Here is a 25,968-nt window from a genome sequence, read left to right as displayed (position 1 = left end):
CTACACTGAGTACCTATTCACAGCATCCTCCAGAAAGCCCCAACTTAAATGAATGAGACACACATTCAGCCTTAGAACATGCTAATCTCACAGATGAAGGAAGGTATGTAAACACACAGAGATAATACCCATCCCACAGCAAGATGACAATTTAGGAAGATCCTGACTTTACCTCCTCCAATGGACAAACTGAGTCCACAGCTACATATGGAATAATTTCCTCTTTCAAAGGCCTAAAGGCTGGCTGAGTGATGACTACACATTGGGTAAACAAGAAAACCACATCAAACAGGAAGGAGAAGCTGGGACACAACCTCGCCATAAACCCCATCCCCGGTGCAGTCATCCTGGGAGGGAACTCAAAACCCAGAGCTTCTCAACGAGGAGCCAAAGATTTGAACCCTACATCAGGCACCCCATTTTTAAGACAAGCACCTGAGAGGTGAGCACTCAAAACCTCTAATTTGGAAGTCAACATGGCTCATATCCTAAGATGCCTCCTGAGATATAGGTCAAGAGAAAGGGGGCCTATGGTAAACATGCAAAGGTGAAATCCTATGTTGTCAAAAACTATTCCTTGAGATCCTTGAAAACACTCAGAAAGTACAATGTTGTCCTACCTCTCAAGAAGTTGATCACAGTCAATTTATCCTCTGACACTGAACTGTGTCACTAACTCTTTAGTTAGGGACCAGATGAAGTGGTAGGCTTGTTTTTCAAGCTCATGTTATACAGTAACACGAAGGCTTATAACACTAGAGTCACCCTCTGCATGAGATGACGACTACACCACGAGGTGGGAAGGCTAAGAGCAGCCGAGGGAATGGAAGAGTCTCGTCCTCCACCTCACAGCCTCTCTAGGTTGTTCACAGACTGGTCTCTGTGTGTTTCTGGGCTGGTACAACAGACACAGTCATCCTCACTCTTTAAATCACCCTCGCTGTCTCTGCAGAGCATGAATAATTCATTGGGAGGAATAATGCAGGTACAATGCAAGTCCATTTTTACACATAATGACTACAACAGGAGAAGGATGGCACAGAAGGATCCGTTAACTATCTTTAGGAAAGTAAGGGGACTGTTTAAAGAAAGCTGCGTCTGGAAGAAGAAACAGGCATTCTCATCAGGCAGACAAGGGAGAGAAGGGGCTTCAACAGAAGAAATAACAAGTGCATTGAGATACCAGTACCAAGAACAGACAAGAAGCACCAAACAGTACGGCACCTTTGACGACCGGCAAGCAGTCTGCCATTGCCAAAGCTTACTATTCAAGAGGAGAATCACAGGACAGAAACTTGGAGAGAAAGGCAGAGGGTGAGTTCACCAAGGCCTTTCTATTTATGCCCCAATTCCCAACACGGTCTCTCAAATCAGTGGTTCTCAGAGTGTGTCTCTGTTCCAGCAGCAGCAGTATCACCTAGGAATCTGTTAGAAATGCAGATTCTTGGGGCCTCACCCCATGATCAGAAACTCTGGGGGTGGGTCCCGATAGTCTGTGTCTAGCAAGCCCTCGGGTGATTCTGGGGCATGCTCAAGTTTCAGAATCATTGCTTTAGAATGAGGGGGAGCCACTGAAGAGTTTTCAGCTGGAGGGAGACGGGATCCAGGCGAAGGCAAACTTCAAAGCCCACATTCTGTCTGACACCTCATGCTGACTTGCATGCATGTACACGTCTACGGAGGTGCTGGCCATCTATGGTCTACATGCAGGAGAAAGAACCCTGGGCTGTACTCCACCAAGTTCTGTTGTCTACTTTAAAAGAATCTCTCTCTCACACACAGCCCTCTGTTTTTACCATTTCTAAGCTTATCCATAAAATCCCTCAAGTTGGGAGTTCCCGTCGTGGCTCAGTGGTTAACGAATCCGACTAGGAACCATGAGGTTGCGGGTTCGATCCATGGCCTCGGTCAGTGGGTTAAGGATCCGGCATTGCTGTGAGCTGTGGTGTAGGTTGCAGACGCGGCTCAGATCTGGTGTTGCTGTGGCTCTGGCGTAGGCCGGTGGCTACAGCTCCAATTAGACTCCTAGCCTGGGAACCTCCATATGCCATGGGAGTGGCCCTAGAAAAGACAAAAAAATAAAATAAAATAAAATCCCTCAAGTAAGTTTAGTACGTGACAATATAAGACATATAAAGCTGGGGAGGCAGAAATGAACGATGAAGAAAGACTTTCCCCCAGAAAGCTGAGTAGGCTTTTAATCACATGACAGGAAAAATCTTCAGTGTGAGCTTCAAACCCAGTCCTCCGCAAGCTGTCACAAACTCCTCTTTCCCTTACTTAATTTTCTTATTTCAAGAGTATCATTTTCCAAATGTTCTAAAACGAATTGACCTGAAGGTGGTGAAAGCTAACTTTGTAGTACCAGTCATCCATGTGCGAAAAATATTTTCACAGAAATAGCAAGTGCATGAAAATATTTTTACCACAATAAATTGCTGGTTCCACATTTCTTTGAAAAGGGGGGTGGGGGGAAAACCTGTGAATAATTAGTGATGTGCTTAAACTGCCAGCCCAGCACCACTGAAACTTCCCGGGTGCCAAATTATTTAGCTGAACAGTATTTAAATTAAAAACTAATGACTAGGTTAATTTAATACATGTTCATCTCTGCTCCAACTCTGTCTCTACTAATTGAGCTCCAAAGCTATATTTTACACATGCATCTTAGTCAGGGAATGGAAAACATCTGACTACTTGAGTGTAACAAGTCAGTTACCAATAACAACTTCGTGTAATCTAAGTTTTATTGTCATTTTAGATGTTTAACCATCAACAATTTACTGGACATCTTCACCAGTGGGATGGAAGGATTAAGGTGCCACGTAAAATGCATTGAAAATATCCTGGGTTAATCAAATGAGTTAAATGAGGCAATTTGACTGCTTTATGTTTGAGCTACGAGGCTTATTAAAACACCCAAAGCGACAAATGCTGAACAAAGCAGTACTACCTAGAGCTGCATTGACACCTTTAAAAATCAATCTGAGCATTTAAATTTTGGCGGGGCCTCCATCCCCCTTTACCCCAAATCTATATGCACTTTACTCATTCCCCACATCCATACACTCTCTCTCCCCTTACCCAACAATCTAACATATAACTCCTTCATAAAGCTGCAAGAAATTATAATAGTTTACAGATTGTTTTTTAAGTGTGGAGAATCATTCCCCAAAAAAGAAGTTATGGTAAAATTCCAAAGGCGCATAGCTAAGCACGGTCTGGCAAACACATGACATACCTATTCTTGCGAGGAGGGTATAGAACAGGCCACCCCTTCAGCTTCTGCAAACCATAAATGTCACAAACATTCTAAACCACCCACAGAGGACCAACCTAAATCTGTATGTGGGTTCATCTACTCCATCCCACAACAGTCACTGAGCATAAAACACACAAAACCAAACCAAAAGGAAAAAAAAAAATGTTTTCACACTATAGAAGAAAACTGAATAAGCAAACACTTGTCCATAAAGAGTTGACAGCAAAAAAAAAAAAACCTCCCAGACACCAAATGAAAACAATATCTGAATGCGAACCTGGCACCAGAACAAACGGAATAAAGTTATGAAAGCTAGGATTTGGAAAGTGCCATAATCATTTATAATAGCAGCAACTGTCCTGGATTTCCCTCATCAAAAAATAACATGGAGGCAGGCTACCAGCCATCAATTTCTGGATCTTACAATGCGTCCCAAGAGTGTAATGGTGTAATGGAAAGAAATGGTATAAGAGACAGAAAGCCTGATTCCTAGGCCCGTTGCTGCCCCAATCCAGTTAGGACACCTCGGGCATTTCATCACAGACGTGGAAGAAGTTTTCAGAAGCCTAGGGAGTTCCCACTGTGGCTCAGCAGGTTAAGGACACAACAGGTTGTCTCTGGGAGGATGTGGGTTCGATCCCTGGTCTTGCTCAGTGGGTTAAGGATCCAGCCTTGCCACAAGCTGTGGCACAGGTTGCAGAGGTGGCTCAGAGCCAGTGTTGCTGCGGCTGGGGTGTAGGCCTCAGCTGCAGCTCCTATTCTACCCCTAGTCTGGGAACTTCCATATGCTGCAGGTGTGGCTGTAAAAAGAAAAAAAAAATCTAGATGAACCTAACAGACCTTTTAGATGGAGAATGTTATAATACATCTACACTCACAGGCTTAGATTGTTAGGGGCTTTTGGTGGGGGAAAGGCGGGAGGGAGGGGAGGAGGGGAGGCAGAAGAAAAGAAGATTAAAGGTTTATTTATTTATTTGAGGATCTTACATGGGAGAAGTAAAAATAAAAACAGAATCATCCTCAAGAAGTCTGGGGAGATATAGAAGAAAAGGACCTCTCCTGGTCTCAAGAAATTTATAGTGTAGTTCCTGAGATAAAAAAATAAGCAGTTTAGGAGTTCCCATCATGGTGCAGTGGTTAATGAATCCGACTAGGAACCATGAGGTTGCAGGTTCAATCCCTGGCCTTGCTCAGTGGGTTAAGGATCCGGTGTTGCCATGAGCTCTGGTGTAGGTTTCAGACGTGGCTTGGATCCCGAGTTGCTGTGGCTCTGGCGTAGGCCAGCGGCTGTGGCTCCGATTGGACCCTTAGCCTGGGAACCTCCATATGCCGCGGGAGCAGCTCAAGAAAAGGCAAAAAGACAAAAAAAAGAAAAGAAAAAAGAAAAAAAAAAAGGCAGTTTAGAGAAGTTAATCAAATTTTCTTTAGCAGAAAAAGTCTAATCTTCTGCCAGTACATATATCCCCTATAAAATATTCCCCTAAATGATTACCTAGCCTGTACCTTAATATCTTCAGTCATAGGCAGTTTAGTCCTTCACAGGCCAGCCCACTCTATTATTAGAAAATAATCTCTAAACATCTTTCTTCTAGGGAGTGAAAAATCAATTTCCTCTTAAATGCTGGCCCTGGTTCTCCCCTCCAGCTTCACAGAATATGCTATCCCTTCTTCCTCAATCAGAGCTTCAAATATTTGGAAAGAGCTGCTCCATTACAACACTCCTACTCGTTTCCAAGCCAGGTTCAACACTCACACTTCTTTCAACCCTTACTCATCTGACGTGGTTTCCAGAGCATTCATTGGCCGAGTCTTTCCAAGCCCGGTTTAGCAGAGCAACGCTTAACATGTGGCACCAGAATGCAACACAAGAGGCCAAATGTGGTCTAACAATTCAATCTGATTCAAAAAAAAAAAAAATGCTCCAAATATTTGTCTTGATCTTAGCTATACTCCTATTAATGCACTAGAAAACACATTAGCTTGTTTTAGTTCATTTCAGACGACCATGACAAAAATAAGACCAGACTATTATCCAAACTATCATTTATTCCTCTGCTGCCATGTCTACTGTCACTGTAGTGTCCGTAGGACAAGTTTTTGAGCCATGTGGACCTGAGTGGACCCTGCCACTTGCTAGCTAAATGACCTTAAGCTGGAAAAAATACTGGTTTACGTGCATGGTTTCATCCGAGTCTCTGATAAAAATAATTTTTAAAGGTCAAAGCCAATGACAGACTTGTGTGGGACAGATGATTCTCTAGAATGACAACAATCTCTCAATCCAATTAAAGAGTGATTGCCCCTGAAGTCTCAGGCATGGACGACGAGATAAACTGGTTAGTGAAGGAAAAGGAAAGAGAAGCGCTGATTCCATGCATCCGCCACAGTCCTAAACAATCTTGTAAGAGAGTTACATTGTTTTCACAGAAGGAATCAAAGAATCAAGTCATCAAGGACTGTGTCTAAGGCCCCATGGATAATGAGTGGAGGAGTTGGGCTCAAACTGTTCTGTCCCCCTCCTGTTCCCAACCATTACCCTGGAAGATGAGCACAGGAAGAATGCATGTAGTTCTGGTCGGGGAGGGTAGGTTCAGGGTGGCAAGAAAGAGCACAAAGGTGACACAGAAGTAGGAAGCCAGAGATAAAGCTAGAAAGGTTAGCTTGAGGCTAAATTGCAAAAGGTCCACGTTAAAGAATTTGGACATCAATCTGCCAGCTACTGAGTCAACTCCTACCAGATATGGTCAGTGGACAACTCATTCAAATATGTGAAAGCTAATTTCACAGGCAATGATAGGACTTTGGAGACAAATAGAGCAGCAAAGGCAGAGCATGTTTTGGGTGTATTGTTTTTGGCAGGGTTGGGAAGGAAGGCTTTTGAAGCAGAAGTGATTTAAATTAGGGAGAAGGTGATACAAATATCTCAGGGAAGGAGTTCCCCTTGTGGCTCAGTGCTAACAAACCTGAGTTCAATCCCTGGCCCCGCTCAGTGGGATAAGGATCCAGCATTGCCATGAGCTGTGGTGTAGGTCACAGACACGGCTTGGATCTTGTGTTACTGTGGCTGTGGTGTAGGCTGGCAGCTGCAGCTCCCACTAGACCCCTAGCCTGGGGACGTCCATATGTTGGACCTGCAGCCCTAAAAAGACCAAAAAAAAAAAAAAAAAAAGCACAACCTCAGAGAAAAGCCTTCCATGCTGAAAGGCCCTGAGTACACTTGGTATTTTCATGTTTGAGAAACATAAAGGCCAACTTGCCAACCAGGTTGGAAAAGAATTAACAAGGGGAAGAGGTGTAGGAAATAAAGACTAAGAGATAACAAGAACCAGATCCTACAGTATTTTGGATTTGATTCTTCGTGTAATGAGAAGCCACTAGACAGAGTTTTGAGCAGGAAGTAAACATGGTTCAATTTACTATCATTATTACTATTTACTGAAATCATAATATATTAAATTTATGGTTCCCTAAAGTACCAGTCCTTAACTATCCAAAAAAGAGAGAGAGAGAGAGAGAGAGATTAATTTGGCTCACTAATTCTCAGTAAACCCACACACGTTTCTAATTCTTAGCTAAGTGCTCATAAACTAAATATTACTAATCTGTTCAAGAATCTTGCCAGGAACTTGTTTGAGGTCCATTATTCCTTCTCCTCCCTGCCCCCAAATTCTTTTTTAAAACCCGTGACATTTCCCCTCCTCCCTCCTTGTAGCATGAAACGTAGGTAGTTAACAGGTACATTGTGTGGTACCAAATGCAGACGCAAAGGAATCAAAGAGAAGAGACGGACAGAGACAGAGAGAGAGAGAGAGACAGAATGGAAAAGCAGAAGGATTTGGACAGACAGAAAAGAGAGAGAAGTGGCCAAGGTGGGCTGCTGGAGATGGATGAAAAACATTATCCCACAGACAAAGTTCAAGAGAAATCACAGCCTGTCATTTCACCTAAAGCCTAAAAGAAAACCTACCAAAAAAAAAAAAATAATAATAATAATAATGTCTATTCTAACCGGATGGCAGGATGATGGCTGAATCTTTCTTACATTTGAAGTTAATTTTTTATACTACTGTTATATTACTTCTATAATTTAAAATAATTTTTTAAAAAGAAAGGTAGGCAGGGCTATTCATTTTCTAGAGCTAACAGAAGTCAAGATAATCACAAATATTGAGACAATGAAATGTAAATCTTGAGAAGCTGCAATCAGACCCAATACATAGAGATTTTTCTATTTAAAAGTCAGAAAAACGGGGTTTTTTGGAGGAAGAATGACGAATTCAGAGCCTAAAGGAAAGAATACATAGTCTAGTAGCACAAAATTCTATTTTGTGACTCTGCTGGGTTTTTTATAATATACATTTGGATGATGAAAACTGAAGAGTCAGACCACAGAAGACCCTCCTGGGGTGTCCTGTAATGTCACATAGGTTGTTTCCAGCAACGTCCAGTGTTGCTGGAAATGGATAGGGTGGCTCGGTGTCTCTACCTGACCCCCATAATGGTTCCATATGGAGGAGAAAGCACAAATTCTTTTGGAAAAAAGAAAAAAAAAAACAAACGTGTGCACAGATACATACATATCACAAAAGCTAATCTAGGCAAAAAAAAAATATATATATATATATCTAGTTTAAAAAAAAGAAAAGAAAAGAAAAAGAAAAGAAAGGAGTTCCCTTTGTGGTTCAGTGGTTAACGAACCTGACTAGGAACCATGAGGATGGGGGTTCAATCCCTAGCCTCGCTCAGTGTGGGTTAAGGATTCGGTGTTGCTGTGGGCTGTGGTATAGGTTGCAGATGCAACTCAGATCCCGTGTTGCTGTGGCTGTGGTATAGGCCAGCAGCTGTAGCTCTGATTCAACCACAGCCTGGGAACTTCAATATTCTACAGATGCGGCCCTAAAAAGCAAAAAAAAAAAAAATCTAGTACTTTCTCTTCAAAAATCATTGTCAGGAGTTCCCATCCTTGTGCAGTGGAAATGAATCTGACCAGGAACCATTAGGTTGTGGGTTCGATCCCTGGCCTTGTCAGTGGGTTAAGGATCTGGTATGGCCGTGAGCTGTGGTGTGGGTCACTGACGAGGCTTGGATCCTGTGTTGCTATGGCTGTGGTATAGGCCAGAAGTTGTAGCTCCAGTTTAACCGCTAGTGTGGGAACCTCCATATGCTGAGAGTGCAGCCCTAAAAAGCAAAAAAAAAAAAAGAAAAAAAAAGAAAAAAACCACACATTTTCAGTGGTTAGGCTTTAAGAAATATCTCATTTTATGATCCATTCCCTCTAAATTACTTGTGACTTTTTCATATTTCAAATTCTCCCTAGTAAGTATTTGAATGAAAAAAGTTTCCATAACAATAATAAAAAAAACCTTTTCTTATCTAATTTTCTTTCACCTGACATTCTTGATGAACTTTACACAACAATGTGTTTTTATGAACCTTCATTTCTTTTTACAAAGCCGTCAATACATACTCTATCAGTCACTGCTTTCAAAGATCAAAACTCTAGTATTTGGCATCTACCTTGTTACACCAACAACAGGGTCCAAGTCTTATTTATTATGGATATAAAACTCTAGTTGCCTTAAACACAAATTCTACTTTTATATCTGTCCAAGAGGATGACAATAATTGCCTAGAAGCAAGTTTAGTTTCTTAAATGTTTTTTTTAATATTCTGTCCTTACCATCTCTCGTCAAGTTCTAAAATGGTACCAAATACAACTACATCAGGTTTTGTACAGAAAGCTTTTGAAGGTTAGAAAAATCTCAGCTTTCTTTTTTAGTTTACTTTTATTGTAGTATAATTGACCCAGCTTTCTTCAATAAAAATAATTCCTAAATATGATTCAAACTCAAAGGATTAATTCCATAAAAAGGCACAAACTGGAGTTCTCTTGTGGCAGAGCAGGTTAAGGATCTGGTGTTGTCACTGCAGAGGCTTGAGTTGCTGCCATGGCACCAGTTGGATCCCTGGCCGGAAAACTTCCACATGGCATGGGTGTGGCAAAATAAATAAATAAATAAAGGCACAAACTTCCTCTCATGTTTTAATTAGTATTTTAAAAAAATTATCCCTGATAAATTTGTCTCACAAGATAATCCAGTGTTTACAATATTTTACTTTGATAAGATAGTCCACAGACATAACAATATACTCACTGGAAGGCTTATATACTCACTGGAAGGCTTAGGAATTCATTAAAGTAGTCCACAAGGAAGTCGTCTGTTGCTAAAGAATCTTCCTGCAAACATATAAAAACGTAATATTATGCTTATACTAAGATTCAATAGTATCCTTTCATTCTGATATCAACAGATTGTAATGCAGATTTTCACATCTTTTTCCGTTACCCAATGGTGAAGCCTCACTACAAAGAGTACACAGTGCTCTGGAAGGAAGGAAGAAGGGAATGGAGCATCCTCTTAAAAACCCTTGCTGCTGGAGTTCCCGTTGTGGCTCAGGGGTTAACGACTCTGACTAGGAACCATGAGGTTGCGGGTTCCATCCCTGGCCTTGCTCAGTGGGTTGGGGATCCGGCGTTGCTGTGAGCTGTGGTGTAGGTCACAGACGCGGCTCGGATCCCACGATGCTGTGACTCTGGAGTAGGCCGGTGGCTACAGCTCTGATTAGACCCCTAGCCTGGGAACCTCCATGTGCCTCGGGTGCAGCCCTAGAAAAGGCAAAAAGACAAAAACAAAAAAACAAAAAACAAAAAAAACCCTTGCTACTGTGCTTAGTTAGCAAACAGAACACATGAGAACTACAACATGACACTTAAAGAAACATAAATAAGTACCAAATACCACACATGTTAAATTTCCCACAGACTTTACTAAAAATACTTGCTTCATAAAAATAAAGGCAGAGTCAAGAAAGACAGAATCAGTGTTTGGGGTTCAGACGAAATTCAGAATGAAGATTTTTTTTCTTTCTTTTTTTTTTTTTTTTTTTTTGGTCTTTTTGCCATTTCTTGTGCTGCTCCCACAGCATATGGAGGTTCCCAGGCTAGGGGTCCAGTCGGAGCCGTAGCCACCAGCCTACGCCAGAGCCACAGCCACAGCAACACCAGATTCGAGCCACATCTGCAACCTACACCACAGCTCACGGCAACGCCAGATCCTTAACCCACTGAGCAAGGGCAGGGATCGAACCCGCAACCTCATGGTTCCTAGTTGGATTTGTTAACCACTGAGCCATGACAGGAACTCCCAGAATGAAAAATTTTTTAAACTGCCTAATGGGAGTGATAAATTAAGTGAAGAAAGTAATCCACTGCCCTCCCCCGCAGAATGAGATAGTTTTAGGAATCAGGATCCTGCTTAACTTTTGCATGAAGAAACCCTGACACTGTATGTGTTCTAAGAATAGACATTGTACACACTGTCTTCCATAACCATCTCATCCACCCGGAGAGTCACTTGGAAGGTTGACAAAACTGGAAAACTACTGCCAAGAACAAATTCTCTCTTCCAAATAAAACACCTTATATTATTAGCAATTGTTTCCATTGTGTCCAAAGCACATCACTGCATACCCTGCTGTACAGTATGTGTGCTTACTGTGCTATTCACAATTATATTTCAATTTTGCAAATCTAACATGAAAGTTGACAACATGACACAAGGCTATTAATTCCATATGGCTGATAATTTTCTTCTTATACTAGCCAATTTTTTTAAAAATTTGTTGAAGTATAGTGGGAAAGTATAAGGAAGATAGTATAGTATACTAACACCTACTTTGGAAAATAGATTTTCAGGGTAATTTCCTTAAGTAATTGCAGTAGCAGAATAGAGTTATAAACAGTCACTTAGCAGATTTAAGTGATTATCAAAGAAAGTAAAAATCAAAACTGGCTAGAACAAAAATTCTCAACCACAACAAACAACACACTCAGGCTCTCACAAACCTACTATCCTCACAGTGGTGCTTTAGTAATACATGCTCCAACCAATTTCTGATTGGCAAAGGTCTAATAAAGCAGAACTAGGCAGATAACATTTGGTGGAGACTAAAAGGCTACAATCTTTCAAATTTTACCTTTAAAGATGCTTTAATTTTCTGGACTTCCTTTAGCAAACCATCTACTTTCTGCTAACTCTTAGGTGATGTAAACTGATTTCAATAAATATTGTGAGGATTTCCTAGGTAAAAAGGCATTGTGCGATGGTAAGGGTGGTCAGATTTTGCACTACTGGCCTCGTGATCAAAAATCCACAGATGGGGAGCTCCCTTGTAGTACAGCAGGTTAGGGACCTGGCGCTGTCACTGCAATGGTTCAGGTGGCTGCTGTGGTGGGAGTTCAATACTTTGAATGTGGTCCAGGAATTTCCACATGCCATGGGAGCAGCAAAAAAAAAAAAAAAAAAAAAATCCCCAAAACTAAAAATCCACAGATTGGAAGAGTATTTTAAATTAGTAATAGTAATAGGGTACCCTGGTACCAAAACCAGACAAAGACTCCACAAAAAAAGAAAACTACAGGCCAATATCACTGATGAACATCGATGCAAAAATCCTCAACAAAATACTAGCAAACCGCATCCAACAATACATTAAAAGGATTGTACATCATGATCAAGTGGGATTTATCCCAGGGATGCAAGGGTTCTTCAATATCCGCAAATCCATTAGTGTGATACACCACATTAACAAACTGAAGAATAAAAACCATATGATCCTCTCAATAGATGCGAAAAAAGCCTTTGACAAAATCCAACACCCATTTCTGATAAAAACCCTTCAGAAAGTGGGCATAACGGGAACTTACCTCAACATGATAAAGGCCATATACGACAAACCCACAGTGAACATCATTCTCAATGGTGAAAAGCTGAAAGAATTCCCACTGAGATCAGAAACAAGACAAGGTTGTCCGCTCTCGCCACTACTCTTCAATATAGTTCTGGAAGTCCTAGCCACAGCAATCAGAGAAGTAAAAGAAATAAAAGGAATCCAAATGGGAAAGGAAGAAGTAAAACTATCCCTATTTGCAGATGACATGATACTGTACCTAGAGCATCCTAAAGACTCTACCAGAAAAATGTTAGAGCTCATCCACGAATTTGGCAAAGTTGCAGGATACAAAATCAATACACAGAAACCGATAGCGTTTCTATATACTAACAATGAAAAAGCAGAAAAGGAAATTAGGGAAGCAATCCCGTTTACCATCGCATCCAAAAGAATAAAATACCTAGGAGTAAACCTACCTAAAGAAACAAAAGACCTGTACTCTGAAAACTACAAGCCACTGATGAAAGAAATCAAAAGGGACACAAATAGATGGAAAGATATACCATGCTTGTGGATTGGAAGAGTTAATATTATCAAAATGACTATACTACCCAAGGCAATCTACAGATTCAGTGCAATCCCTATCAAATTACCAAGGACCATTTTTCACAGAACTTGAACAAAATATGCTAAAGTTTGTTTGGAAGCACAAAAGGCCCAGAATAGCCAAAGACATCCTGAAAAAGAAAAATGGAGCCCCCGGACTTCAGACTATACTACAAAGCAACAGTCGTCAAAACTGCATGGTACTGGCACAAAGACAGAAATATAGATCAGTGGAACAGGATAGAAAGCCCAGAATTAAACCCATGCACTTACAGCCAACTCATCTATGACAAAGAAAGCAAGACTATACAATGGAGAAAGGACAGCTTGTTCAATAAGTGGTGCTGGGAAAACTGGACAGCCACATGGAAAAGAATGAAATTAGAACACTCCCTAACACCATACACAAAAATAAACTCCAAATGGATTAAAGACCTAGATATAAGACCAGACACTATCAAACTCCTAGAGGAAAACATAGGCCAAACACTCTCTGACATAAACAACAGCAACATTCAGATCCACCTCTTAGAGTATTGACAATAAAAAGAAAAATAAACAAATGGGACCTATTCAAACTTCAAAGTTTCTGCACAGCAAAGGAAACCCTAAACAAAACGAAAAGACAACCCACAGAATGGGAGAAAATCTTTGCAAATGAATCGACTGACAAGGGATTTATCTCCAAAATTTATAAACACCTTCTGTAGCTCCATACCAAAAAAACAAACAACCCCATCCAAAAATGGGCGGAAGATCTAAACAGACAGTTCTCCAAAGAAGACATACAGATGGCCGAGAAACACATGAAAAGATGTTCAGTGTCACTCATTATTAGATAAATGCAAATCAAAACCACTATGAGGTACCACCTTACACCAGCCAGAATGGCCATCATCCAAAAGTCTACAAACAATAAGTGCTGGAGAGGGTGTGGAGAAAAATGAACCCTAGTACACTGTTGGGGGGATTGTAAATTGGTGCAACCACTGTGGAAAGCAGTATGGAGATTCCTCAGAAAACTAAACATAGAACTCCCATTTGATCCAGCAATCCCACTCCTGGGCATCTATCCAGAGAAAACCATGACTCGCAAAGACACATGCACTTCAGTGTTCATTGCAGCACTATTTACAATAGCCAAGACATGGAAACAACCTAAATGTTCGTCGACGGAGGAGTGGATCAAGATGTGGTACATATACACAATGGAATATTACTCAGCCATTAAAAAGAATGAAACACCGGCATTTTTAGCAACATGGATGGACCTAGAAACTATCATGCTAAGTGAAGTCAGCCATACAATGGGACACCAACATCAAATGCTTTCACTGACATGTGGAATCTGAAAAAAGGACAGACGGAACTTCTTTGCAGAACAGATGCTGACTCACAGACATTGAAAAACCATGGTCTCCGGAGGAGACAGTTTGGAGGGTGGGGGACATGCTTGGGCTGTGGGATGGAAATCCTGTGACATTGGATTGTGATGATCATTATACAACTACAGATGTGATAAATTCATTTGAGTAATAAAAAAAAGAAAAAAAAATAGTAATAGGGTAGAGTCCCCTGTTAGTTTTTCTAAAACAGTCACTTTGTTTTTTTGTTTTGTTTTTTGTCTTTTCCAGAGCTGCACTCACGGCATATGGAGGTTCCCAGGCTAGGGGTCTAATCAGAACTGTGTCTGCGGCCTATACTGCATCTCACAGCAATGCTGGATCCTTAACCCACTGAGTGAGGCCAGGGATCGAACCCTCAACCTCATGGTTCCTAGTCGGATTCTTTAACCACTGAACCACGATGGGAACTCCTGTTTAATTTTTAGCTGTAAAACAAAATGTGTATTTCATAAAGTCTGGTAAACCTAAATATCACCTAGAACTTGATCACACTGCCAGAAATTTCTAGAGAATTCTCAGATTAATATATTCATTTCCAGATACCTCACACTTCTAAGAGACTCTTAGCGCTTTCCAAACCACCTGTGATGCAGTGCCTGTTTTGTTTTTTCCTCTAATCCATTTCAGACAGATAATTCTGTAACATATAAATAAGACTGGGGAGTCCCCATCGTGGCTCAGCAGTAACAAACCTGACTGATCTCCATGAAGACATGGGTTCAATCCCACCTTCTCAATGGGTTAAGGATCTGCCCTGAGCTGTGGTGTAGTTTGCAGACGCGGCTTAGATCCTGTGTTGCTGCAGCTGTGGTATAGGCTGGCAGCTGCAGCTCCCATTTGACCCCTAGCCTGAAAACTTCCATATGCTGCAGGTGTGACCCTAAAAAGACTATATATATATATATATAGACTATATATATATATATATATATATATATATGAATGAATTACTAGAAAATGAAAAAAAAAATAATAGGCCCAACTTTTTTATTATTAAATTCAATATTCTGTCAAATTATCTTAAAGATTCTCAATGCTGACTCTCGATTCCTTTTTTTTTTTTGTCTTTTTAGGGCCTCACCCTCAGCATATGGAGGTTCACAGACTAGGGGTCGAATCAGAGCTGTAGCCACTGGCCTGCACCACAGCCAGAGCAACACAGGATCCGAGCTGTGTCTGCGACCTATACCACAGCTCGCAGCAATGCCGGATCCTTAACCCACTAAGCGAGGGCAGGGACTGAACCTGCGTCCTCATGGATGCTAGTCAGATTCGTTTCTGCTGAGCCGCAACAGGAATGCCTCAATTTCTAAACTCATTTCCGGACAGACTGATGGGAGTTCTCAGGCGGCACCAGTCTGCACACCCTCCTCAAGAGCACTGCCCTGACCCTGCAGGGAGCATTATGCTCACAGCTGCCTCAGGTGCCCTGGAGCCCAACCACACTGAGAGAGTGTTTGCTGGGCCTGCAGTCACATCCTCAATTTGCACTTCTTACAACCATGGACACTTAAAGTAGGACTCAAATACATCAAAAATCTGTATTTCTTTCCCAAAATTATTATGATTTTTTGTCTTTTTGCCATTTCTTGGACTGCTCTCACAGCATATGGAGGTTCCCAGGCTAGGAGTCGAATCGGAGCTGCAGCCGCTGGCCTACACCACAGCCCCAGCAACGCAGAGTCCGAGCCATGTCTGCAACCTACACCACAGCTCATGGCAACGTCGGATCCTTAACCCATTGAGCAAGGCCAGGGATTGAACCCGCAACCTCATGGTTCTTAGCCAGATTCATTAACCACTGCGCCACAACGGGAACTCTTCTTTTCCAAAATTATATCTTAAGGTCTATCAATATTAAACATCAGTGTTTCTGCTGGTATCAGGGCAGTTGGTTCCACATTGGAAATAAGTGTAACCTCCAAGGGCCATCTGCTCAATCCTGTCACACTTTAATAGGAGGGCCTGCATTTCTCTAAATAAATGAGTATATTTCCCACTGCAGTTTCTAGTTCAATGTGTTCAGATATCTTGTCACATCCTTAACAAAGTCTTGTGAACCTGAGAACCTGATAAATCCTTTATTCTCAAGACAATTTGGCTTAAAAAACTGAAAGCCTTGATCTGCAGAAGCAGCTCAGTTACTCTCAAAAGATGCCCACAATCCAGTCACTTGGCTGTAGTAAATGAACTAAGTCTCCATATTCAGGTTTAACATCTTCCAAATAACCAGTAAACTGGAGATGGTTAGTGGTACAATCAAGAGGAAGACTGAGTTACAATCAATTCCTCCATTACATCATTCCATGAACCTAACTGCAAAATTTGCAACACAGATTCTCTGCTGAATGATGCAATGGAAGGTAGGAACATGCTTTCAGAATTGAATACACTCTTGAAACCTGTTTTTTCATGTATTACAGGTGTGCCATCTGTGAAAGTGAAGTCAGCTTTTCCATTTTTAGTCCAAACTTCTCAAATTTCTTCCCGAAAGAGGGTTAAACAGAAGAGTTTGTATGTGCTTGCTAATTTTAATAGGTAAAAATTTCTATTGCTTAAAAAATCATTTTGCTGAACCCTCCAATGAGATAAATGACAATTTCTTCCAACTCTAAAAGATGCAAGATATACAAAGAAGATCTTCTAAACAAGGAAGAGAAAAGGAGACATGGGCAAAAACCAAAGTCCAAGAAAGAATATAATACATGCCATAGGAAAAGACAAAACGTTCCCTCCCAAAGGAGGGAAAGATGTGATTTGGTAAGGGAATCAGAAAAGACTCAAGTGGGGAAAATGGCATTTGAATTGTATTTCAAATAACTTCAAATGCTATATTTAAAAGTATACACAGGAGAGGCAATACTGCAGAGCAGAGAGAGAAATACATGAGGAAAGAGAGGCTGGAAGGCGAAACACAATAAAGGTGATCAGAGTTAGCCAATGGCACAAGTAGAAAAATAATCCAAGTTTCCAACTTCCATTCAAGCCCCTCACACATCAGACCAAAGCCATGCATCTAATTTCCAATGCAGAATCCCAAACTGACACACATTGGGAATATTATCATGGATCCGGAGATAGGTACAGTTTTGGAAACATCCTATGAAGATGGATCTATTTTTTCCTTCTTCCTCCTAAAATATACGTAAATTCCTTTCTCCTTTCTAAACAAGCCCATCACCAGACCAGAGCCTACCACCAGGTATGGCAATGACATGCAGACATGTGGACAGACACTGGAATCTAATGGGTCACATCAAAGCAGACCTCTTCAGCCCTCAAGGCAACCAGGCTTACTCAGGAATGGCTGGCGCTCCCAGGATGGTGAGCTCTGATTTTGAGTAACCTTGTTTGGGACTTCTCAGATCCAATTCCCTCCCCTGGAAATGATGATTTATGAGCCACATCTGATACCCAGGCATTGAGCACTGCCAAAGAGTTGCTAAAGCCCCTGAACACAGATTTATCAGCTAGCTGCAGCGTATACCCCTATACTCTATGAAGCTGCTGGAGGAGTTTCTTTTTTGCTTTTTTTTTTTTCTTTTTGCCATTTCTAGGGCCACTCCCGTGGCATATGGAGGTTCCCAGGCTAGGGGTCGAATTGAAGCTGTAGCCACTGGCCTACACCATAGCCACAGCAACGAAGGATCCGAGCCATGTCTGCAACCTACACCACAGCTCATGGCAACGCCGGATCCTTAACCCACTGAGCAAGGCCAGGGATCGAACCTGCAACCTCATGGTTCCTAGTCGGATTTGTTAACCACTGAGCCATGACGGAAACTCCTGGAGGAGGTTCTGTTTGCGATGTCCAAGAGGGACAGTTCACAGCCCAGAGTGCAGACAGCCTGGAGGAAAGGGAGAGGGGAGATCCTGGAAGGCTACAGATGATGGCCCCAAATCTTTGCCTTCACATATCACAGGTATTTCTGTCTGCTGGCAAGAGATGGATCTTTAGCAGCATAGCAGCTAGATACAAGGTGATTTCTCGCAAAATGCATGCATATACTGCCATATCATCATTTTGAAATAAGTGAAACATTTCATTGACTTCTAAATTTGTTTATCCTAAGGATGTTTAACACTATATTTGTCATGAAAAAAGGAAGTACTATTAAATTTAAAACTTAACATAAATTCTTGCAATTTTGAATGGGTATAAAGAAAACAGTCTAAAAGTTTTTAGTACTTACTGGGACACATCAATAGAGAGTCTTCAAGAGTATTAAAAGATCAGTATTGGTAGTTTCTGTCGTGGCTCAGTGGTTAATGAATCCGACTAGGAACCATGAGGTTGCGGGTTCGATCCCTGGCCTTGCTCAGTGGGTTGAGGATCCGGCATTACTGTGAGCTGTGGTGTAGGTCGCATATGTGGCTCGGATCTGGTGTTGCTGTGGCTGTGGCGTAGGATGGCGGCTACAGCTCCAATTGGACCCCTAGCCTGGGAACCTCCTTATGCTGCAGGTGCGGCCCTAAAGAGACAAAAATCAATATTAAAACTCTTGGTTAGAAATTTCATTAGTAACTTCAAATATATATCCTAATATTAAAAAAGTATGTACATCCAAAAAGGAAATTAAGAAAATAAATCCATGCACAGTAGCAGAGAAAACAATAACAACCAAGGAGGGAAAGACTTACACACTGCAAACTAAAAAACTGCTGAAAGAAATTAGAGAACATATAAATAAATGGAAAGAAACACCACGTTCAGGAACTGAAAGACCAGACTGCTAAAATGACAATACCACCTACCCAAAGCAATCTACAGGTTTAATACAAATATCCATCAAAATCTCAATGTCTTTTTTTTTTTTTTTATAGAAATGAAAAACCCATCCTAAAATTCACATGGAATTTCAAGAAATCTTGACTCACCAAAATAATATTGAAAAGAACAAAAAAACTGAAGGAATTATATATCCTGATTTCAAAACTACAGTAATCAAAACAAAGTGGTATTGGTATACAGACAGACATAGAGACCACTAGAATAGAATAAAATCCAGAAATAAATCCTTTCATATATGGTCAAATGATTTTCAACAAGGGTGGCAAGACCATTCAATGGAGACAGGACATTCAACAAACAGTGCTAGGAAAACTGCAGATCCACATGCAACAAAAGAATGAAGTTGGACCTTATCCTCATAACATCGTCAAAAATTGAGTCAGATTGGATCAAAGACCTAAACATAATGGCTAAAACTATAAAATACTTAGAAGAAAACACAAAGATAACTCCTCATGACTTTGGATTTGGCAACAGATTTTTTTTTTTTTTTTTGGCTGCCCCGTGGCATGTGGAGCTCCCAAGCCAGGGATTGGATCCAAGCTGCAGCCGCAAACTAAGCAACAGCTTCTTAACCCACTATGCCAGGCTGGCGATCAAACCCATGTCCCGGTGCTCCCAAGATGCTGCCTATGCCATTGCGCCATAGCAGGAGCTCCAATATATTCTTAAATATTACATCTAAAGCATGAACAGTGAAAGAAAAAAAAAATGAATGAGACTGAAAATAAAAATAAACTTAAAATAAAAACTTGTGAATCAAAGGACCCTATTAGGAAAGTGAAAAGACAACCTAAGGGTTTAATATCCAGAATATACGAGTTCTTTTGTGGCACAGCAGGTTAAGGACCTGGCATTTTCATTGCAGTGGCTGGGGTCACTGCTGTGGCATGGGTTCGATCCCAGGCCCGGAAACTTCCATATGCTGTAGGCACAGCCAAAAAAAAAAAAAAAAAGCCACACAGAATACACAAAGAACTCTAATAAAAGAGTCAGCAAGAAAAAGATAACCCAAATTCGTTTAAAGGGCAAAGGACTTGAATAGATATTTCCCCAAAGATGTATAAATGGTCAATAAGCACATGAAAAGATGCTGAACCTCAGCAGCAACATGAATGTAAATCAAAACCACAATAATCACAGGAAACCATACTCAGTATTTTCTAATAACCTATAATGCAAAAGAGTTTGAAAAAATAGATATGTGTGTATAACTGAATCACTTTGCTACACACCTGAAATTAACACAGCCCAGTAAATGAACTTCAGTTTAAAAAACAAAACAAGGTATCACTTCACATCTACAGGGCTGGCCACAGTTTTCTTTTTTTAATGACAAATAACAAGTGCTGAGAAGAATGTGGAGACATTGGAACCTCTGTACACTTCTGGTGGGGATGTGAAATGGTACAGCCACCATTCCCCAAAAAGTCAAACATGTAATTATCAGATGACCCAGCAATAGCCAAAAGGCGGAAACCACCCAAATGTCCGTTGATTTATGAAAGGATAAAACAAAATATGGTATGAACATATAATGGAATATTATTCAGCCTTACAAAGCAATGAAATTCTGATACATGCAAGAATATGGATGATCCCTGAAAAAGTCATGCTAAATGAAATGCGCCAAACACAAAAGGACAAATACTGTATTATTCCACTTAATACAAGTTACCTATTAACAGTCAAGTTCATAAAGACTGAAAGTAGAATAATGGTAACTGGAGGCTGGGGGAGGGGTGATGGGAAGTTATTGTTTAATGGATACAGAATTTCAGTTTGACATTATGAACAAGTTCTGGAGATGGACAGTGGTGATGGCTACACAATGTGATTGTGCTTAATGCCACTGAAATCATACACTTAGAAGATCTGGGGCCTGGGAACTTGCACAAGCCATAGGCATGGTGAAAAAAAAGGTTAAAAAAAAAATCATACACTTAAAAAATGGTTAAAATGGGGGGGAGGGGGTCCCATCGTGGCATAGTGGAAACGAATCTGACTAGTATCCATGAGGATGTGGATTCCATCCCTGGCTTCGCTCAGTGGGTTGGGGATCTGGTGTTACCATGAGCTGTGGTGTAGGTTGCAGATGCAACCCCTAGCCTGGGAACTTCCATATGCTCTGGGTATGGCCCTAAAAAGCAAAAAAAAAAAAAAAAAAAGGTTAAGATGTAAGTATAATTTATGTATATTTTACAATAAAAAATTATGTATACACAATCAAATCCCAATGTATCACACATAAAGCAGTCTGAATTATACTACTCTTGCTATGATAAATTTATATTTCAGTTCTTATGGAATATGAAAAAGAGAGGCTGAGATTTGAGGGAAGTAATTAAGAGAAGCATTCAATTTATCACTTTTATCATTTATTTGTAGGAATGTATTTATACATTGCTTATACAATTAAAAATATACCCTCAAAGGAACTAATGAGAAAACTGAATATATGTTTTTTATATATTTTTCCCTAAGAGAATTATCAAATATATATTAAATATAAAGTTAATAAAGATGGTAACGTAGAAAAAAATGCCAAGAAAGAGGTGCTTAGGAAATACAGAATATTTATAAGGTGAAGCTTGGTAAAAAATGAATATAAGTGAGGCAAATTACACTAATAATTATATATTAAAATATTCAAAATTGATTAATCATCTAATAACACACTCTGGGAATTGTGCTACTCACTATAGGGAATATTAAGGTGTACTAAGTCATAATATTAGCCCTACAGGAGTTCACAGTTTTGTTAAGAAATTTAAAAATTTACAAACAGAAAGTTAAAATATATACTAGGTAATGTGTCCCTGACCACAAATGATTTATTCTAAGTGTTACTCTCTCCTCTGAAGAAGAAAACCCCATGTAAAGGTTAAAATACTCTGCGGACACAATAGCACTGTACTTTTTAGATGACTGAGTGAGAAAATGCAATGAGAAAAACATTCCTATGAACATGGAAGCACATTAGGACTCTGCTGCCAATAATGGAAAGCCAAAATAAATAGGGCAATTTCAATAACACAGAAGTCTCTATGTCTCATGTAATCATAAGCAGTTGAGAACTGGCATTGTGACTTCCCAGCGTATCAGGGGCTCGGGCCCCTTTGATGCTGTGACCCTGCCATCCTCAAGATTCCACTTGTACCTCATGATCCAAGATGACTGCTTCAGTTCCAGGATCGCATCCTCATTCCGGCCAGCAGGAAAGAAGAAAAAAGGCTTGTTCTCTCCCTTTACATTTATCTGAGTCAGAGGTTCTAATTGTGGTTCGACCAGTTCCTAGCTGTGTGACCCAGGGGTTATTAAATATCAGTAAACATTGCCTTTGTAGGAGTAGGACACAACACTTGTGCGTACCTTCCATTAGTCAAAATCTGGTTACAGTTAGCTGCAAGGGAAGCTAGAAAATGCAGGCTTTATTCTGGAGAGTATTATGTCTAGTATGTATTACAGAAAATGGTAGAATGGGAGTTCCTGTCATGGCTTAGTGGTTAACAAACCCGACTAGCATCCATGAGGATGCAGGTTTGATCCCTGGCCTTGCTCAGTGGGTTAAAGATCTGGCGTTGCTATGAGCTGTGGTGTAGATTGCAGATACAGCTTGGATCCCGCACTGTTGTGGCTGTCATGTAAGCCAGCACCTACAGCTCCGATTGGACCCCTAGCCTGAGAACCTCCACATGCCTTGGGTGTGGCCCTAAAAAGACAAAAAGCGCCCCCCCCCAAAAAAAGAAGATGATAGAACAGATTTTGGGGAACCAGAGATCTCTGCCACACAACTTCTTCTAAGAATACTGATGAGAAAAAAAAAAAGTTAAATATTACATGCAAGACATGAATTATTTAATCTATAGATAATGCTTGGTGAGCCTATGAATTTGAGGATCTGGTCCCAAACTAAAAGCTGCACAAAGGCAATCTGGATAATTTTAGGTTGGAAAGGTTTCCTGGAGGAGATGAGCTGGACCTTGAAGAATGTGCAAGATTGTGAAACGGATAGGGGAGGGCAACTGAGATGAAAACTCAACAGCAAAAGCAAGGAGGCAAGCAGGGCAGTTTGGCTGGAGCAGAGGAAATGTGGAAATACTTTATAAAGCAAAACAAAAAAACAAAAACCCAGTATGAACAGTGTCTTTATCGCATCGAAAATAGTGGAAGGTAAGGTTAAAGAAGGATAAAAAGTTATAGAAAAGATTCTGAATGCTAGAGGGAGGCTTTTGACCTTCTGGCTCTGCCTATTACTAGATGTGTGGCCTCAAGCTGGGCTAGTTAAACTCTGTGGACACAGACTTCCTCATCCATGAGCTCTGGGTTTTAACAACGACCTAATAGGGTTCTTCTGAGGTTATATACCCGCATGCAAGCAGCATTCAAGAAACAGTAACAGTAGGATTAATAAACACGCTGAGCAATCGAGTAATTTTCTTTAAAGTTAATAGCAATCTGATAGCCAAGGTAGAGTGATGGGAAAAAGAAAAAAAAATCTAAAGGTAGAGCAAAGCCACAGTTAGTAATCCAGCAGAGCTGATGCACAGGAGTTTGCATTTATACCTCAGGCAAAGAAAAACTGAAGTTGGCAGAGGAATATTGGAGACAGTGATAGGACTACTGCCAAAGTCCAGGCTTGGGGATGAGGGCCTGATTAAGACAGTAGCTATGAGGATGGAGAAACAGATCTGGTTATGATAAGAACTTGGTAAATGATTGCAGGTGGGAGATGAAGGAAAGGGAAGAAGGGTTCTGGCTTGGATGACTGAATGGCCAGCGGTATAAGAATAAGAAAATAAGCAGCAGCAGAAGACAGAATGGAGTGAGGGGAGGACTGGTTCGGGTTATGGAAGTGATGCAGGGACATCCAGATAATGATGCTGAAGACGATGATAAATCCACAGATACAGAGTTCTGGCACTAGAAGAGATGTGTACATTTGGGAGTCCTGTGAAATGAGGGGCGCTGATGCTACAGGAGAAGAGTTCCTCCAGAGAATCCTGAAAAGGGTCAATGCTTTCATGGGCAAGGAAAAAGAGAAGCCAGAAAGGGGGGACATAAAAACGAGAGATGGGAGAACCGAGAGACCATGATATCAAAGAAACCAAGAGAAAGAGGAATTGCTGATAGAATCTTCAAGATATTATGAGTTTCCATAACCTGGGAAAAGACGTGGAGAGGTTAGCAGACAGCTCAGAGGTTAAGGGTAATGTTGCTGGGTGCCGGTCAGAGAATTTCCGCTGGTGTTGGGATGGGAGAAGATTATCTCCAGAAATGCTTTCCTCCTGCTGGTATGGAGGCCAGTTCAGAAAGCAGCCGAAAGAAATGTGCCACCACACAAAGTGAGGTCAAAGCAACAGGAAGATGGTTGGAGTTTCTGACACACTCTCTGTGCCTCTATCTGGGTCTCGCTGTCTCAGTGGCGGACCAAAGGTCTGGAACGTGCTAGCAGAGTCTCTATTTTCATAACCCCTAACAAGACTTTTTGAGACTTATCCTCAGCATCTGTGTGACTATGTATGCAATGTGAATACAGAGGCACTCACATGTGTTGAATAAAAAGCCAAAAGCAAATAAGAGAATTTACTAACAAGAGAAATAAGTGCTGGAGGACATAAGCAAGTAATCTAGAGACGTGCTTAGAGCTCTTGGAATCAAACCTTGCTGCCTCCTATCTGTATTACCCTGGGCAAATTCCTTAACTACACAGTGAGGATCACAGGAGAACCCCAAACCCTAGATAGAGCGCTCACCTAAATGACAACATGTATAATGTACCTGGCAAAGTTCTCATTACTCAACTTTCCAGATGAGAACATTAAGTCGATTTTTGAAGGAATCATAACTAGACACTGACCACTTATTATCAATCAATGCCACCTACTAATGTTTGCTGTAACCAGGAACTGCACAGCCACATCACAAGAAAACCACAGAGATAAAGCCTACCTCTGATGGAGTCATTAAAATAAGTTCAGCAAAATTAAATAAATTAATTTAATTAAATACATTTATGTAAAAGAACTTTAACAATGAATAGCATACATCATAAAAATCATTTGGCTCCTTCTTAAAAATGTACCTGTTAAAAAATAAGGACTTCTTGTAGTCAGCACTAGTGTTAGGAAACCAAAGCTTCTATTATACTCATTTGGCAAAAAAGAAGAAAACAGGAGTTCCCGTCGTGGCGCAGTGGTTAACGAATCCGACTAGGAACCATGAGGTTGCGGGTTCGGTCCCTGCCCTTGCTCAGTGGGTTAACGATCCGGCGTTGCCGTGAGCTGTGGTGTAGGTTGCACACGCGGCTCGGATCCCGCGTTGCTGTGGCTCTGGCGTAGGCCGGTGGCTACAGCTCCGATTCAACCCCTAGCCTGGGAACCTCCACATGCCGCGGGAGCGGCCCAAGAAATAACAACAACAACAACAAAAAGACAAAAAAAAAAAAAAAGAAAAGAAAACACACGGCTTTTTTCTATGATCTATGATTTACTTAAAGAAAAAAGTCAAGAAAACAGAAAAGTAGCCCTCTAAATTGTACTTACAAATTCTTCTTCTGTAATAGCTGGTGGCTCTGAAACAAGATAAAATATTACATTATCTCACTCAAATCTGATTTCCTTTTAAAGTAAATGAAATAATTCGAGACAGTACTTAGCCCTGCTTTATACGTGGGCAAGCTCTGTAAAAATTTTGGCCCTCTGCTCCCACTCTGCACATGGATTGAATTTTCAGCTGGAATTCAAGGTGGAAGTGGGGAAGAAAGTCTTCTGGAATCCAGCTTGGTCACTAATTCACCACGACCCTGGAGTTCACCTTACTAGGTGGTGCCTTCTATTACTCCCGCTGCAAAACGGAGACTTAAGCGAGATCAAGGAAGACGGTGCCAACGAGGCACTGTAAAAAGAGGGCAGGGGGAAGCTGCATTCGTAATAAAGGCGATGAGAGAGCTCTGAAGCCAGGGCTTCGAATGCGGGGCCGAGAAGGAAGCCCCGAGGTGGTGCGCGGAGAGGCTGCTCCGCCGGGCGAGAGCGGCGGCCCCCGCACCGCGCCCGGGCCCCGGCCGCCCACCTACCGGCCGTGAGCCGCTTCTCGGGCATGCTGCCGCCACCGCCGCCGCCGCCCGCGCCCCCGGCACCGCGCGGGCGGTCAGGACACCCTGGGCGTGG

General features: G+C 41.2%; 1 protein-coding gene across 2 annotated transcripts in view; it reads right to left on the bottom strand.

Moving 5' to 3' along the window:
• Positions 1 to 25,968, bottom strand: part of RGS22 (regulator of G protein signaling 22) — a 154,301-nt gene extending 128,333 nt beyond the window's left edge. The window contains exons 1-3 of one of the 2 annotated variants that reach the window (XM_047783528.1): positions 25,875 to 25,968; positions 25,345 to 25,373; positions 9,438 to 9,500 (exon numbers count right to left, since the gene is read on the bottom strand). In XM_047783528.1, the coding sequence (XP_047639484.1) occupies positions 9,438 to 9,500; positions 25,345 to 25,373; positions 25,875 to 25,899 (117 nt within the window). In that variant the 5' untranslated portion in view covers positions 25,900 to 25,968. The remainder of the gene's footprint in view (positions 1 to 9,437; positions 9,501 to 25,344; positions 25,374 to 25,874) is intronic. The other variant, XM_047783530.1, reaches the window with a different exon arrangement.

Source organism: Phacochoerus africanus, chromosome 6, assembly GCF_016906955.1.
Source record: "Phacochoerus africanus isolate WHEZ1 chromosome 6, ROS_Pafr_v1, whole genome shotgun sequence".
Taxonomy (NCBI): Eukaryota; Metazoa; Chordata; class Mammalia; order Artiodactyla; family Suidae; genus Phacochoerus; species Phacochoerus africanus.
The sequence above is the reverse complement of the archived record's forward strand: the minus strand, read 5'-3'. Positions and strand labels throughout refer to the sequence as shown.